The sequence below is a fragment of the Zingiber officinale genome, chromosome 4A, assembly GCF_018446385.1.
Source record: "Zingiber officinale cultivar Zhangliang chromosome 4A, Zo_v1.1, whole genome shotgun sequence".
NCBI classification, from domain to species: Eukaryota; Viridiplantae; Streptophyta; class Magnoliopsida; order Zingiberales; family Zingiberaceae; genus Zingiber; species Zingiber officinale.
In genome coordinates this window covers 23,554,805-23,569,361 of record NC_055992.1, presented here as the reverse complement: position 1 = coordinate 23,569,361, position 14,557 = coordinate 23,554,805, and the positions used below count along the sequence as shown (strand labels likewise).

General features: G+C 37.2%; 1 protein-coding gene and 1 long non-coding RNA gene across 4 annotated transcripts in view; both read right to left on the bottom strand.

Moving 5' to 3' along the window:
- Positions 1 to 12,966, bottom strand: part of LOC121969711 (UPF0548 protein At2g17695-like) — a 34,933-nt gene extending 21,967 nt beyond the window's left edge. For all 3 annotated transcript variants that reach the window (XM_042519936.1, XM_042519938.1, XM_042519939.1), the window contains exons 1-2: positions 12,586 to 12,966; positions 12,315 to 12,516 (exon numbers count right to left, since the gene is read on the bottom strand). In XM_042519936.1, coding sequence (XP_042375870.1) covers positions 12,315 to 12,516; positions 12,586 to 12,872 — 489 coding nt within the window. In that variant the 5' untranslated portion in view covers positions 12,873 to 12,966. The remainder of the gene's footprint in view (positions 1 to 12,314; positions 12,517 to 12,585) is intronic.
- Positions 8,359 to 10,090, bottom strand: LOC121969712. The gene is made up of 2 exons (XR_006108622.1): positions 8,713 to 10,090; positions 8,359 to 8,627 (listed from the first exon to the last, which is right to left on the bottom strand). It is a non-coding gene; the product is annotated as an uncharacterized LOC121969712 (long non-coding RNA).
- Positions 12,967 to 14,557: the final 1,591 nt, after the last annotated feature.

Below are 14,557 nucleotides of genomic sequence, written 5' to 3'. Positions count from 1 at the left end.
TGAAAGAAAATGAAAGGATACGTGATCTTTTTTCAAAAATTACTGAGATAATTAATGACGCTGGCAAGATAGCGATTATCAGGCTTACGAGAACGAGAAATTGAGGAGAAGGCAAGAAGAAAATCTGAAAAAAACAAAGAGGAACCCACCATTTGCCAAAAAAGAAAACTTTGTTAATAATAGAGGATGAATCCTCAAACGGTTAAACAGGTGTTTATATAACCCTATAACCTAGATTCAAAAAGGAAAGAGATCCTAATATATAGACCTTAATTCCTATCTTGTATGAAAGGAAAAATATCCTACCATAATTGGAAAATTTATAACAAAAAGAAATTATCAAAACAAGATACTTATATAGACAATCCTTAACCCATAAATACCAAAAATATCAAAAATACCCTAAATATCATAAAAACAGAAGTTACTAAAAATAATAAAGAATATGTTCAGAGCTTCGAAAAGAGCTAAACGGTGTTTTTTGGGCCCAAACTTGATGGTTACGGTTCATAACAAACATAGATCTTCAATTTTGTACTCTTGAGCGCTAACAAAATTTGATTCCGAGTCATGAGTCAAAAGTTATAACCCTTTGAAATTCAAAAGGTCATACTCGGTTGATCTGCATCAGTTAACTTGATTAAAAGTTGTGGTGACACTATTGAAGAAAAGAAAATAGTTGACAAAATTTTAAGGATTTTACCGCAAAAATTTCAACATGTTGCCACTGTCATTGAGGAATCTAAAGACTTGTCCACACTCACAATGTATGAACTAATGGGTTCTCTTGAAGCTCATGAGAATAGAATGGCTAGATATACAGAGGAACCATTAGAGCAGACTCTTCAATCCAAAATGAATGTGGCAGACAGAAAGAATGAAGATCAATCAAGACGACCAAAGTATCAACATTGGAATTCTAATTCAAGAGACGAATCAAAAGGCAAGGAGTGAAAGAAAAATCAGCCTAACAATAAAGATTTCAGATTATGCCACATGCAAAAAGAGCAATCATGAAAGCAAAAATTGTTAGTTTCAACAATGTAATGATTGTGAAGATTCTGACCATCTTTACATCAATTGCCCAGAGAAGAAGAAAAATCAAACCAACTGCACTGAAGATGATGAATCCTCAGAACAATTATTCTACTCTTGCATGAGTACGCAAGAAGATCGAGATCATGGTACCTCAATAGTGGGTGCAGTCATCATATGACAAGTATAAAATCCAATTTTGTCGACCTAGATGATTCATTCAAATCCAAGTGAAGCTTGGATATGGAAAGTATATGAAGATGGAAGACCAAGGTGATATCACTGTGAAAACAAAGGCAAGTACTTCTAAACTTATCAAAGGTGCTTTATGTTCCTCAATTATTTCAAAATTTATTAAGTGTGGGTCAATTGGTAGAAAATGGTTACATGCTCACATTTGATAGGGATAGATGCATAATTATTGACAAGGAAAAGGATCAAACAATAATTGTAATACCTATGGCATCAAATAGAGCATTCCCAATGTGCATGTCTCATAAAGAAAATCAGGTTTTAAAGTCTGAAGTCATAAATGATTCAATACTTTGGCATTTAAGATATAAACATTTAAATTATAAAAGCCTTAAATTGTTGAATAAAGAGGCTATGGCTATTGGGCTACCTTCTATTGAACAAAGTCCTCAACAAAATGGCATTGTAGAGCTGAAAAATCACAGCATTGTGGAAATGGCTTGAAGCATGTTGAAAGCTAAAAGTTTGCCCAACACTTACTTGGCAGAAGCTATTAATATAGTGATATATCTTTTGAACAGATCTCCAACTAAGGTTGTCCAACAAATGACACCCTATGAAGTATGGTTCCAACAAAAACCAAAGGTTGGTCATCTTAAGATCTTTGGCTTTTTGCTTATGATTACATTCTTCCTCAGAATAAAGAAAAGTTTGATGGAAAAGGAGAGAAATGCATCTCCATTGGCTATAGTGATCATTCCAAAGGCTACAGGTTGCATAATCCCAACACTCGAGAGTTGATAATTTCAACAGATGTAATTTTTTATGAAGGAAGTGCATGGGAATAGGAAGACAAAGAATTTGATTCACATGCAACACCTTCCCAAGACAATGAAGTCACTCATTTAATTTCTCCAAATCAAGAAACTCCAAGTTCTTCATCAAGTCATAATCAGTTGGTTTCAGATACAACTGACTCACCAACAAGAAAGACTCGTTCATTATCAGAAATATATGAAGCATGTGATGTTGCTTTTGTTGCTAGTGAGCCCCAATATTATGAGGATGTTGTTGGAGAAGAAGTTTGGATACAAGCCATGAATGAAGAAATAAAGATGATCGAAAAAAAATAACACTTGGTAGCTCATTGAAAAGCCACCATCCAAAGGCATTCTCAGCTTAAAATGGGTCTTCAAGACTAAGTACAATGAAGATGACTCTATTTAAAAGCATAAAGCTTGCATTGTTGCCAATGGCCATGCTCAACAGTTTGGAATTGACTTCAGCAAGACATTTGCATCGGTTGTTCGTATTGAAACTATTCATACCTTTATGGCTCTTGCTACTCAACTCAAGTTGTTGATATATCAACTAGATGTTATAACTGCATTTTTAAATAGAGAAATCGAAGAAGTATATGTCCAATAGCCACAAGGATATGTAATTTCAGGTCAAGAAAATATGGTATATCAACTTCAAAAAGCCCTTGATGGGTTAAAACTAGCTTCACAAACATGGAATAGCAAAATTGATAATTATTTTCAAAAAAAAATGGATTCCAACGAAGTCCAAGTGAGCCATCATTATATGAGAAAACAAAAGATCTGGGACTTATGCAATATTTTCTTGGGATGTAAGTGAAGCAAGAGAATGGGAGAATCTTTGTCTCAGGAAAAATATGTTGCTAATTTGACGAAGAAATTCAACACGACTTCGCAAGGCCTCTTATACTCCTATGGTATTATTCAATGATAAGCCTTCAAAAAATGATGAAGCTGAGAAGGTTAATAAAACCATCTACAGAAAACCTTGTTGGATCAGTCATTTATCTCACAAATATAAGACAAGACATTATGCATGTTGTTGGCGTTGTCTCAAGATTTATGAGTGAGCCTAGTAAACTTCATCTTGCTATAGCTAAACGTATTCTTAGATATGTGCAAGGAACTAAGAATTATGTGTTGGAACCCCGAAGTTGTTTTGATGTGATCAAACAAGTTAAGTTAGGTCCTGTTGGTTTTTGATCCCTGTGTCTAAGTGTGCAGGAGCTTAGGAGCATAGGAAGTTGAGCGGAAGACGCGGCTAGCGAGAAGGACGGCACGGGGGAGAGACGGTGGGCTCGGTGTGTCTGAGGGACGAGGTGCCCCGGAAGAGTATACCGGTGGACGAGAAGAATGTACGCAACGTTCAAGAGACAAGAAGTCGGAGCGGAAGCCTGCACGAGGAGAAGCCGAAATTGGGTTCGGGTGAGCCTTATTTCGGTTGGTCGAAATCACCCAAGCGAGTGGAGCTGGAGCGGAAGACCCGGACTAAGGAGAGCAGCACAGGAGCAGAGGGTCCGGACCGAAAAAGTCCACCGTGTTGACTTTAAAGGTTCGAGCGCCCGGAGCGATTCCGGGCGCCCGGAACGTGATTCTATCCCAATCGTGTTTGACTGCGATTCGTTGCGAAGGGGATAAAATTTATCTCCCTCCAGGCGCTTGGAACCCTTCCAAGCGCCTCGACCAAAACTATAAATACAGCGTTGGTCCAGAAGCTTAACAACAACAAGAATTACTGAGCAACACTTGTACACGCTTTCCACTTTGTTTAGCTTCTTCATTTTTGTGCGTAAATTGCTGTAAAGAGACTTCTCCGCTTAAAGGAGAAAGTAGTGTGATTCATTTCCTTGGATTAACAACCTCCCAGATTTTAACCAAATAAAAATTCCGGAGCCTCCTTCTTTTCTGTTCATTTAATTATTTTTTCAAGTGTTCGTTATTTAAGTTAATTGTCCGAGAAGGGTTCGTTTTCTTTTTTATTTATGCAGGGCTATTCAACCCCCCTTCTATCTGGCCAACCGGGGGACCAACAAGTGGTATCAGAGCGAGGTTGCTTCAAAAGGACTAACCGTCGATCGAAACAAAAACGATGGTCGGACCAAGCATCTACCTACCAAAATTTGAGGGGGAGTTCGCGAGCTGGAAAAAGAGAATGGAGGTATTTTTTAAAACTAATTTCGATTTATCATTAATAATAGAATTTGGTTTTGAAGCACCCGAGAGCAAGGAAAAGTATCAATGGACGAAGAAGGAACAAGCCGACTACATGGCAAACGGCAGGGCAGAATTTCATCTGCTAAGCGTACTACCGCCACAGGAAGTCAACCGGATCGGAACTTACGAGTCCGCAAAGGAGCTCTGGGAGAAATTCCTGGAACTACACGAGGGAACCTCGAAGGCAAAACATGCGAGACGGGACCTACTTCGCAATCAATTCACCAACCTCCGATTTGAAGAAAACGAAACTATAGCCCACCTTCACTCGAGAATCAAGGAGCTAATCACCGGACTTTCGAATCTCGAAGAACAAGTAAGTAACCGGGATTCGCTAAGGTATGCACTTAATGCTTTCCCTAAAAATACGAAATGAGCATCATTAGTAGATGCCTACTATATCTCTAAGTATCTAGAAACTGTTACCTTAGAAGAGTTGTTTTCAACTTTTGAAATTCATGAGTCGAGATGTGCAGATATGAAGAAGGAACCGACGCACAACATTGCCTTTAAGGCAAGGATGGACGAACAAGATTCAGAATCTTATCTCGAGGATGAAGAAACGACAATGATGATAAGGCGTTTTAAAAAGTTATTTAAATCAAGAAAAACTAACCATCCGCAGGGTAAAAAGAAAAGGACGATCAGATGCTACCACTACAACAAAGAAGGGCACGTCAAAGATAACTGCCCCAAGCTTAGGAACAAGGACAAGGACAAAGGAAAGAAGCCTATCCAAACGAACAAGTACAAAACTCTAAAGGCGACGTGGGACGATACGTCGTCCGAATCGAAAGTCGAGGCTTTCTCCGGACTTGCATTAATGGCAAGTCATCAAGAAGATGAACATGAAGCAAGCTCGTCCGAAATGAGCATCGAGAGCATCGATGAAGGGGGAGCTACATCAGAAGAAAGCAGCAGTTCAGGGGAGCTACGGATAACGAAGTCGACAAAGTAAGTCAGGTACGATCTCTCCCACTTGACAAGTTATTTAAATTTGTGAAAGTATTAACCAAAGATTATTGCAAACTTGAAAAAAAAAATTAAAATTAATTTTAGCAAAATCTTACTCATTAGAAGAGTTTGACAAAATAAAATTAGAAAATGATATTTTGCAAAAAGAAATAAGTAACTTGAAAAATCATGCATGCTCATATAATACAAGTTTTAGAAAATTCAATAACCTAAATTGGTATTTTAGATATCACAAAGGCCATATTAGAAATATTTCAAAAAATATGTCCCTAAAAAATACCTAATCAATCCAGTTGGCTGGAACCTATATTGGGTTCCCAAGTCCTGTCTAACTTGAACTTTATTTAGACTTAGAGCTTTCAACGAGAAAATTAAACGTTTAATTTCCTTATGCGGCTTTGTCTAGAAGTGGTTGATAATCCAATAACCAAGAAGGTCTAGTGCCTCGTCACAGCCTGGAAGTCAAATATTGAAATAAAATATTTAATTGACTAACTGATAAAGCATTAAAATTGAAATTAGATAATGCTTTGAATAGATATTCAATTTTTTTGGAAAATTTTAATTTTTTTTTTTGCAAATATGTTTAACTTCTTAGAAAATCTTTCTTGAGAAATTTTTTTTTGTTCAATTTTTTAAAAATTTCTTTCAAGTGTTTTTAAAATGTATTTTATAAGTTGCACAAAATTTTAACTTAGAATTTTTTTTTGGAAATTTTTCTTTACTTAGAATTTTTTCAGATTTACTTTACCAAAATTTCTACAAAAAATTAATTCTTGAATCTTTTTTCCGAGGAAATTTTTTTACTTAGAAAATATTTCTAAAATAATTGTATTGTTATCACTACCAAAATTGTTTTCAATATTTCCAAAATCAGTGTTTACTTAGAAATTTTTTTTACTTTAAAATTATTTTCAATATTTCAAAATTATTTATAAAAGTTACCCTTAGATTTTTTTACACCATTTTTTATGTGATAAAAGGGGGAGAAGAAAAAAATTAAGTCTAGGGGGAGGTAGCTTAAAATTAAATTTCCTATTTTTTCTGTTTTATTGCAAAATTTATTTATTTTTACTTTAACTTTATTTGTTTGTCTTATCTTAACTTGGGTTGCTCACATCAAAAAGGCAGATTGTTGGAACTCCAAGGTTGTTTTGAAGTGATCAAACAAGTTAAATTAGGTCTTGTTGGTTTTTGATTCCTATGTCTAAATGTGCAGGAGCTTAAGAGCACAGGAAGTCGAGCGAAAGACACGGCTAGCGAGAAGGACGGCACGGGAGAGAGCTGACAGGCTTGGTGCGTCTAAGGGACGAGGTGCCGCGGAAGAGTATACCGGTGGACGAGAAGAGCGTACGCGACGTTCGAGAGACGATAAGCCAGAGCGGAAGTTTGCTCGAGGATAAGGTCGAAATTGGGTTCGAGTGAGCTTTATTTCGATTGGTCGAAATCACCCAAGCGAGTGGAGCCGGAGCGGAAGACCCGGACCGAGGCGAGCAGCACCGAAGCATTGGGCCAGGATCGAAAAAGTCAACTGTGTTGACTTTAAGGGTCCAGGCGCCCGGAGCGATTCCGAGCGCCCGGAACGTGATTCTATCCATATCGCGTTTGACCACGATCCGTTGCGAAGGGGATAAAATTTTATCCCCCTCCAGGCGCCTGTGCCCCGACCAAGGCTATAAATACAGCCTTGGTCCAGAAACTTAACATTAAGAATTACTAAGCAACACTTGTACACGCTTTCCACTTTGTTTAGCTTCTTCATTTTTGTGCATAAATTGCTGTAAAGAGGCTTCTCCGCCTGAAGGAGAAAGTAGTGCGATTCATTTCCTTGGATTAACAACCTCCCCGGTTGTAAGTAAAAATTCCGGAACCTCCTTTTTTTCTGTTCATTTAATTATTTTTTGCAAGTGTTCGTTATTTAAGTTAATTGTCCGAGAAGGGTTCGTTTTCTTTTTAATTTGTGCAGGACTATTCAACCCCCCCCCCTCTAGCCAGCCAACCAGGGGACCAACATTATGGACTAATATTTGAAGCTGGAAAAGATAATGAATTGCATGATTTTTAATAGATAGTGATTGGGTAGGTTCAATAGATGATTGCAAAAGTACATCGGACTATATTTTCTTCATAAGAACAAAGCCTATTTCTTGGTCATCAAAGAAGCAGAAAACTGTGGCTATGCCTTCTGTCGAGGCTGAGTATATATCAGCATGTGGAGCAGCAAGTGAAGTTGTTTGATTAAGGAGAATTCTCAAGGATATGAAGCAAGAACAATTTGTGCCAACCATACTCTTATGTGACAATATGTCTGCTATTGCAATGACCAAGAATCCTATTTCTCACCATCGCACAAAGCACATCGAGCTACAACATCACTTCATCAGAAAGTTACAAGCAACGGCGAATTGAATTAGCTTTCTGCAAATTTGGAGATCAAATAGGAAATATTTTTCACAAAGCCATTTTCAACCTAAAAGTTTCTCTACATACGTGAAAAACTTAGAGAATTAGATCTCTCAAAATTAAGAGGGATTGTTAAAAGTTAATTTTGAGAATTAATGCACATGCATGCATAGAATTAATGCACATGCATGCATTGTGAGGTTTCATGAATCTTGTAGATGATGATCAAATTAATTAAGCAATAACTAATGTAATTCTAGAACTATCCATGATGTCTTCAAAAGATTGTAGTGGCTATGTCACAAAAATGTTGAATATCAAATAATCTATCAGATTTTGGTTTTCTCTTCTTTATATTGTTCTCTACTTCAATATCTATCATTATTCTGGGTATGGCAAATTCAGTCATTGAAGTGGAAGGAGGATTGAATTCCATTGACAGCTATTGTATCATTGCTCTATTAAATCATCTAGTTGTATCTATCTTACTTTATGTTTTAGCTTTGATTCTCTATTGTGCTAATGTAACCCCTAGTTGAAGATATGTTACCCTCACTAGCTATATATATATAGAGCAGCGTTTTAAATCGCGTAGCGTTGGTTCATAGCGTTTTTGTCTTGTCATTGCGTAGCGTAAATAGCGTAGCGTATAGCGCAAGCTTTTCGTGCACGTCAATGTTTAAATTTTAAAAAATAAAATATACTTATATAAGTAAAATAAAAATAACATAACCTAAAATTAATCATAATAATTCATTACATGTCAAAATATCCCATACCAACAATTTAAAAAGTCTTATAATTAAAACAACATAACTTAAAAATAATCAGTATCATCCAACTCTATATCACTATCATCATCAATAGTGTCTATGGTTGGAAAATTTCCACTATCAAAAGTTGGAATTACTCCATAATTTTCAGCATCAAGATGATTATCTTCCACATCAACAAGACTCAACCTTGCTTGTTTGTCTTTGCTTCCACCTATTATATAAGAGATACAACATTTAAGAATCAATTATAGATGAAGTAGATATAAATAAATAATTTGCATATGCTTAGTGCTCACTTGAATTTTCAGCAACTCTTTTTTTTGAATTCGTAGGAGGAACTTCAACTATATCCTCAACATCTTCGACTCGCTTATCTGAGTCGAAAAGACTTTCAAAGGTAGCAGATGGCACACTCACAATAGGATCACTTTCAAATAATTCATCATCTTCAAGCCATTTAGTAGTTACGGGGAGAACTGGACCTTCTTTCTCAGTTATCCATTCATCATCTGAATTAATTTCATCAACTACAATGGGATCAATCTTGTCTCTCCTCCTAATACTTCTCTCCCTAAGCTTGAAGTTATATTTCACAAACACCAACGCATTCAACTTTGCATGTTCAAGCCTATTTCTCTTTTTTATATGAATCTAATATTACAAAAAAGAAAACATATATATATAAAAATAAACAATGATATGAAAATTATAAAACAATTAAAATTCAAGTAGAGTTAGAAACTTAGAATACTCACCGATTCAAAAGTGCTCCAATTTCTTTCACATCCCGAAGCACTACAAGTGAGACCAAGCACTCGAATTGCAAATGTAGTAAGCTCGGGTGTCTTACTTCCAAAGCGTTCCCACCACGAGACTAATAAGTAATAACATTAAAAAAAATTACAAGAATGTATATAATTTTAAAATATGAATGCTAGTATAATTTTACAAGAACGGTTACAAGAAGAAAATTTTACCCGGAGTTCGCAACATTCTTGTTCGTTTTGCTATTGGAGTTCCAAATTCTCCTTCAGCTTTATTATATAAGTCCAATTGGATGTTTGCTTTAAGACGATCATTAGAAGACAACATCCTATCCATGCAAGTATACAATCTATCTCTAACTTCATCACAATAAGAAAATCTTTCTTCATAACGCAATTGCGGATTCAAATAGTACCCGGCCGCGTGTAGAGGATGATGAAGTTGTGGAGTCCATCGTGAATCAATTTTTTTCCAAATGGGTTTGTATTTTCTGTCAACTCCCCCACAATTAAATTTTATTGTCTCTTTTGCCTTATCCATAAGTTCATAAATATATCCCATGGCCGATCTCTCCTCCGAATCAACTTCCCTTAACACACTTACAAGAGGAACAACACTCTTAACACAAAATGCAACATGTGGCCAAAAGTTGGGATCATTAATAACAATTCTCTTCACGACCTTCCCCTTAGTTGTTTGAGATAGTGGTGAACTAACCCAATCTTCGGAAGCAAACATTTGTTCAAGTGGCCTTTTAACCTTATACATACTCTGAAGAGTGAGAAATGAAGTAGCAAAGCGAGTAACAGCGGGACGGAGAATTTCTTTACCGTTTGTATACTTTCTCATCAAAGAAAGTATAGTCCCATGACCATAAAGGAACTTCACAACCATCTTAGCATGCTCAATTGTGTCGAAAAAAATCTTGACTTTGCAATATCCTCCAACATTAGATCAATGCAATGCGCCGCACAAGGTGTCCACCAAATTCTATGTCTAGTCTCCATAATTTTTTTCCCCGCCTTAATGCAATTCGAAGCATTATCCGTGACAATTTGAATTACATTTTCCTCTCCCACCTCATCAACAACATCATTAAGATATTTAAAGATCAATTCCCCATTTTTAATAAAATCTGATGCATCAATAGATTTCAAAAAGAAAGTGCCGGCGGGACTATTTACTAAAAAATTAATCAAACTTCTATTCTTTCCATCCGTCCAACCATCGGACATAATAGTGCATCCATATTTTTTCCATACCTTTTTATGCTCCTCATATATTAGGTTGATGCCATCAACCTCAGCTTTAAGTATCCAAGTTCTTAACTCATGCATTGAAGGAGGCTTGAACCCTCTTCCATATTCTGCAATGCCCTCAACCATAGGCAGCCAATAAGGATCATTCACAACATTAAACGGAAGTGCGGCAGAGTAAATAAAACGACCAATTCTACGCTTCACATCAACCAACAAATCTTTTTTGTATATCGAATTTAGGGTTGTTTGTCGAGGTTCAGAACTAACAAACCCATGAAGAGTACCTTTACCTTTTGATTCACCACTACCAGAACATCCAATTGAATTTCCCCCTACACTTCCAACTTTTGATGATTGCGTACTCATACTTTGGGGACCTTCACCGATCTCTCGTAACAATTCAGTTTGTTTACTTTTAGATGCTCTAATTTTGTCAAGTGATTCTCTAATTTCTTTCTTAATATCATCCGGAACACTAACACAAGGTGCAACCCCTTTATGAGTTTGAGCTAAATGTTCCTTCAAGCGAGTAATCCCTCCATTCGATATATGATGACAAAATTTGCACCGAACAGCTTTTTCCCCTTCATTTTGATAACAATACTTCCAACCAATATCTTTTTTATCTTTTTTTGATAAATTCGTAGACATTGCAAATTCTAACTAGACAATCAAAATCCTAGAAAAACAAAAGAAAAAAATCAGAATAATTAATTAATTAATTAGAAACAAATCAGCAAAAAAAAAAAAAATCAATCCAGGGCATCTGGATCGATCATTGCATCGATCCAAGGAATTGGATCGATCCAGCGATCGATCCAGGGTTGAACAAAAAGGATCTGGATCGATCCAGCGACCGATCCAGATCCTTTCTGTTCCAGATCCTTTCTGTTCGAATAGAAAGGATCTGGATCGGTCGCTAGATCGATCCAGATCCTTTCTGTTCGACCCTGGATCGATCGCCGGATCGATCCAGATGCCCGACTTCTGGAAATCGCGAAATCGTTTTTGCTCCTTCGAGAAAAAAAACGAGAAGGAAAACCTAAACGAAGAAAACGAAAGGAAGGAGAAAAGCTTACCTCCAATCGCTGTCCCTCGCCACCACTCACAGGTCACCGCTCGCCGCTCGCTGCTCGCCGATCGCCGCCTGTCGCCTCTGCAATCTGCCCTACCTTCGCCTCTGCCACAGTCACGATTCGACTCACCTTTGCCCTAGCTATTGATAAGCAATTTGTAATTTTAGCGCCCGCTATGGGGCGCTAGGGCATGATAGCGCACGCTATGTGCGCTATCGACGCTTTTGTCCCGAATAGCGTGGGCTATTCGGGACAATCGCGATTCAACGAACGCTCTGCAGCGTTCGCTGGTCGTAGCGCGCGATAGCGCGCTATGTAGCGCGCTATTCGCCGCTATTGAATACACTGATATATAGAGAGAGAGAGAGTGATAGATATCGGGTGAACTGTTTTGTTCACCATTTTTTTCATTTTTCTTTTCTTAAAAACACTTGGTATGGGCAAATAACTCCGGTTCAAACAAGATTCAGAATTTGATGCCAAGAGTAATGCTTTTATCTGGATCGAAGTGAGAAGTTCAATAGGCAAATGGTTTCTAGACATCCAATTACAATGCATTTTCTCCACAAAAAAGCTTTGGAGCATTTATTCAATCCTCTCGTGACCATCATCACATCTAGTGTATGTATAACCAAAAGGAATGTTAGAGCATCCAGTTGGATTCTACCCAAAAAAAGGAATATAATCTTTTTTTACCAAGTGAAAAAATCCATCAGTAACTAAGTGTACAAATTCTCACCAAGCAAGCAACTATAAGCTCAGAGCAAGAAGAAACAAAAAGCAAGAAAAGAAGCCTACCAAGAGGTGGCCCCGAAGAGTGCCGCTGCCAAAGCTGAAGGAAGCCTTATTCAGACTGAGGCCGCCAGTATCTTCCCGCACATATGCAATCTGGAGTGGCATCATCATCCATGGTATCACCTCCTTCACGCAGACGCAGAACCTCTCCCCTTTCTCGACAGGAGTCTTCGGATTCACAAACGCCCATCCCAATCCGAAGTGCCTGTATCCAGTAAAAAATCAAGTCTTTCCAGAAAATACACCACAACAATCAAACGAGAATGGAGTGTACTTCCAAGAGAGGAGGGCTGATTTTGCGAGGTCGAAGGTACGGGGACCAGAGCCAAGGAGGACCCTAGCGTGGTTGATGGAGAAACCGTTCTCGGTGAGTGTTCCTTCCGCTTCTCCCACTACGGCTTCGATGGATTTTTGACCGCGAGAATGAGGAGAGGTAGTAGAGCCGTGGAATTTGGGATCGTAGTTGAAGCCGCCAGAGCTGGCGATGCAGGCCTGCTCCTGTTCCTTCGTTGGCCTCCTCCAACTCAGAAACAGGCCACCCACCATGCCTCCGTCCCTCATCCGACTAGGTTACTGATGTAATGCTGTCGCCGGCGATGACGGCAGGAGATGAGCCTGGAGCTCCCCCTGTCTCGCGCAGAAGGTCGATGGTTAAATGGCGGCGACATAGTAGATATTATATAATTTCACTAAATTTTAAAAATCAGAAATTTAATTTGTACCTTTTTTCCCCCAAACCCCACTTAAGATTGGGCGGCCGCCGTGACCCCGCCCCACCCAGCTGATTTGGGCCTAGTCTAATCCGGGTCTGTTGTAAAGTTGGCTCAGTCTACGGACTAGGCCAGCGATCACCGACGGCAAAGATAAAGTGAGTACTGCCCACCCACGGCACAGATCAGGGCGAGCACCGCCTGTTTACGGGGTGCGCTGAACACATCTCGCGACAGTCGAAGTCCAAAGGTCGTTTTTTATCATCCTGTATTAAAAATAATAATAATAATATATAATTAAAATTAAAATTAATAATTTTAATTAATTCTTAATTATAAAGAAGATAATTTAAATAAATTTAATTAAATTTTAATAAAATTATAAGATTAATTATATATATATATATTTTAAATTTAAAAATATAATAAATTTTTTATTTATTCCATGGAGGTGCTACATTCTATATTATTTTTATTTTTTATATTTTAATATTTAAATTAAATTTTTTATTTTTAATTAATATATTTTATATTTAAAATATTAAAATTATATATATAATATGGTATCAAAATTATATGTACAACTGTAAATTTTAAACCGTTGTAATAAAATTTATTTTAGAAAATTTTATATAATTTACTCTTTTTAATGTTAATTTTAAACAACTTAGTTTGTCACTAAGATTTATAACTATTTTGGAAACATGGAACCTAATGATTGCCTTCTTGGAAATCTTCCCTCCTTCCATGACAGAGGCTAACAAGTAATTTACTTATTGCTTTAGGCAAGTTTAATATGAACAAAATCACTTCTTTGTTTTTTATCTAAAGTGAGCTCCTATTGAAGTGGACTAATTATAAAATTATAAATATACTTAGCCAATCCCATATAAAGAAAAGGAACTTCAACACAATACTGCAAGTAGGGGCGTAGCTAAGGGGTTGATCGTCAATATTGATGTTCCAATGATGATGGTTGTGATTGAGTCATGATGACAGGACGAAGTTGATGTCGCTTGTGGTAAGGAGAATAGCGATGATAAAATTATCAACGGTGATAGCAATGAATGTGATGCTATGGTGGTCAAGGAGGAAGAGAGGAAGATAGCGACAGCATGGCAGGAGATAGTAGCTACAGCAATATCCCACAGATATAGTTTGCCAATAGAGAGAAGGTTTGACGTAGTTCTGCTAGTAAAGTCGTGGCCAAATGCATGTGAGGAGGGATAAGGGACAAGGAAGGCGGCTGCGTCGGTTGCTCGTGCGACACATGTAGAGAAGTACGAAGTGGCAGATAAGGAGAAATTTAAGTTTAATTAAAATTTTTAACAACTCAATAGAAAGAAATAATGATTGAAATAAAATTATTATGGATAATATAAGCTAAAATAAAATCACGATGAAACTGAAATAAAATTATAATTATAATTTTTTTTAAAAATAAAATGGGGTTGAACTTCACCCTAGTGCAAGGGTAGTTCCGTCCTGACCGCAAGTTATAATAAAATTAGCTACGGAAATATAATATCGGTAAAG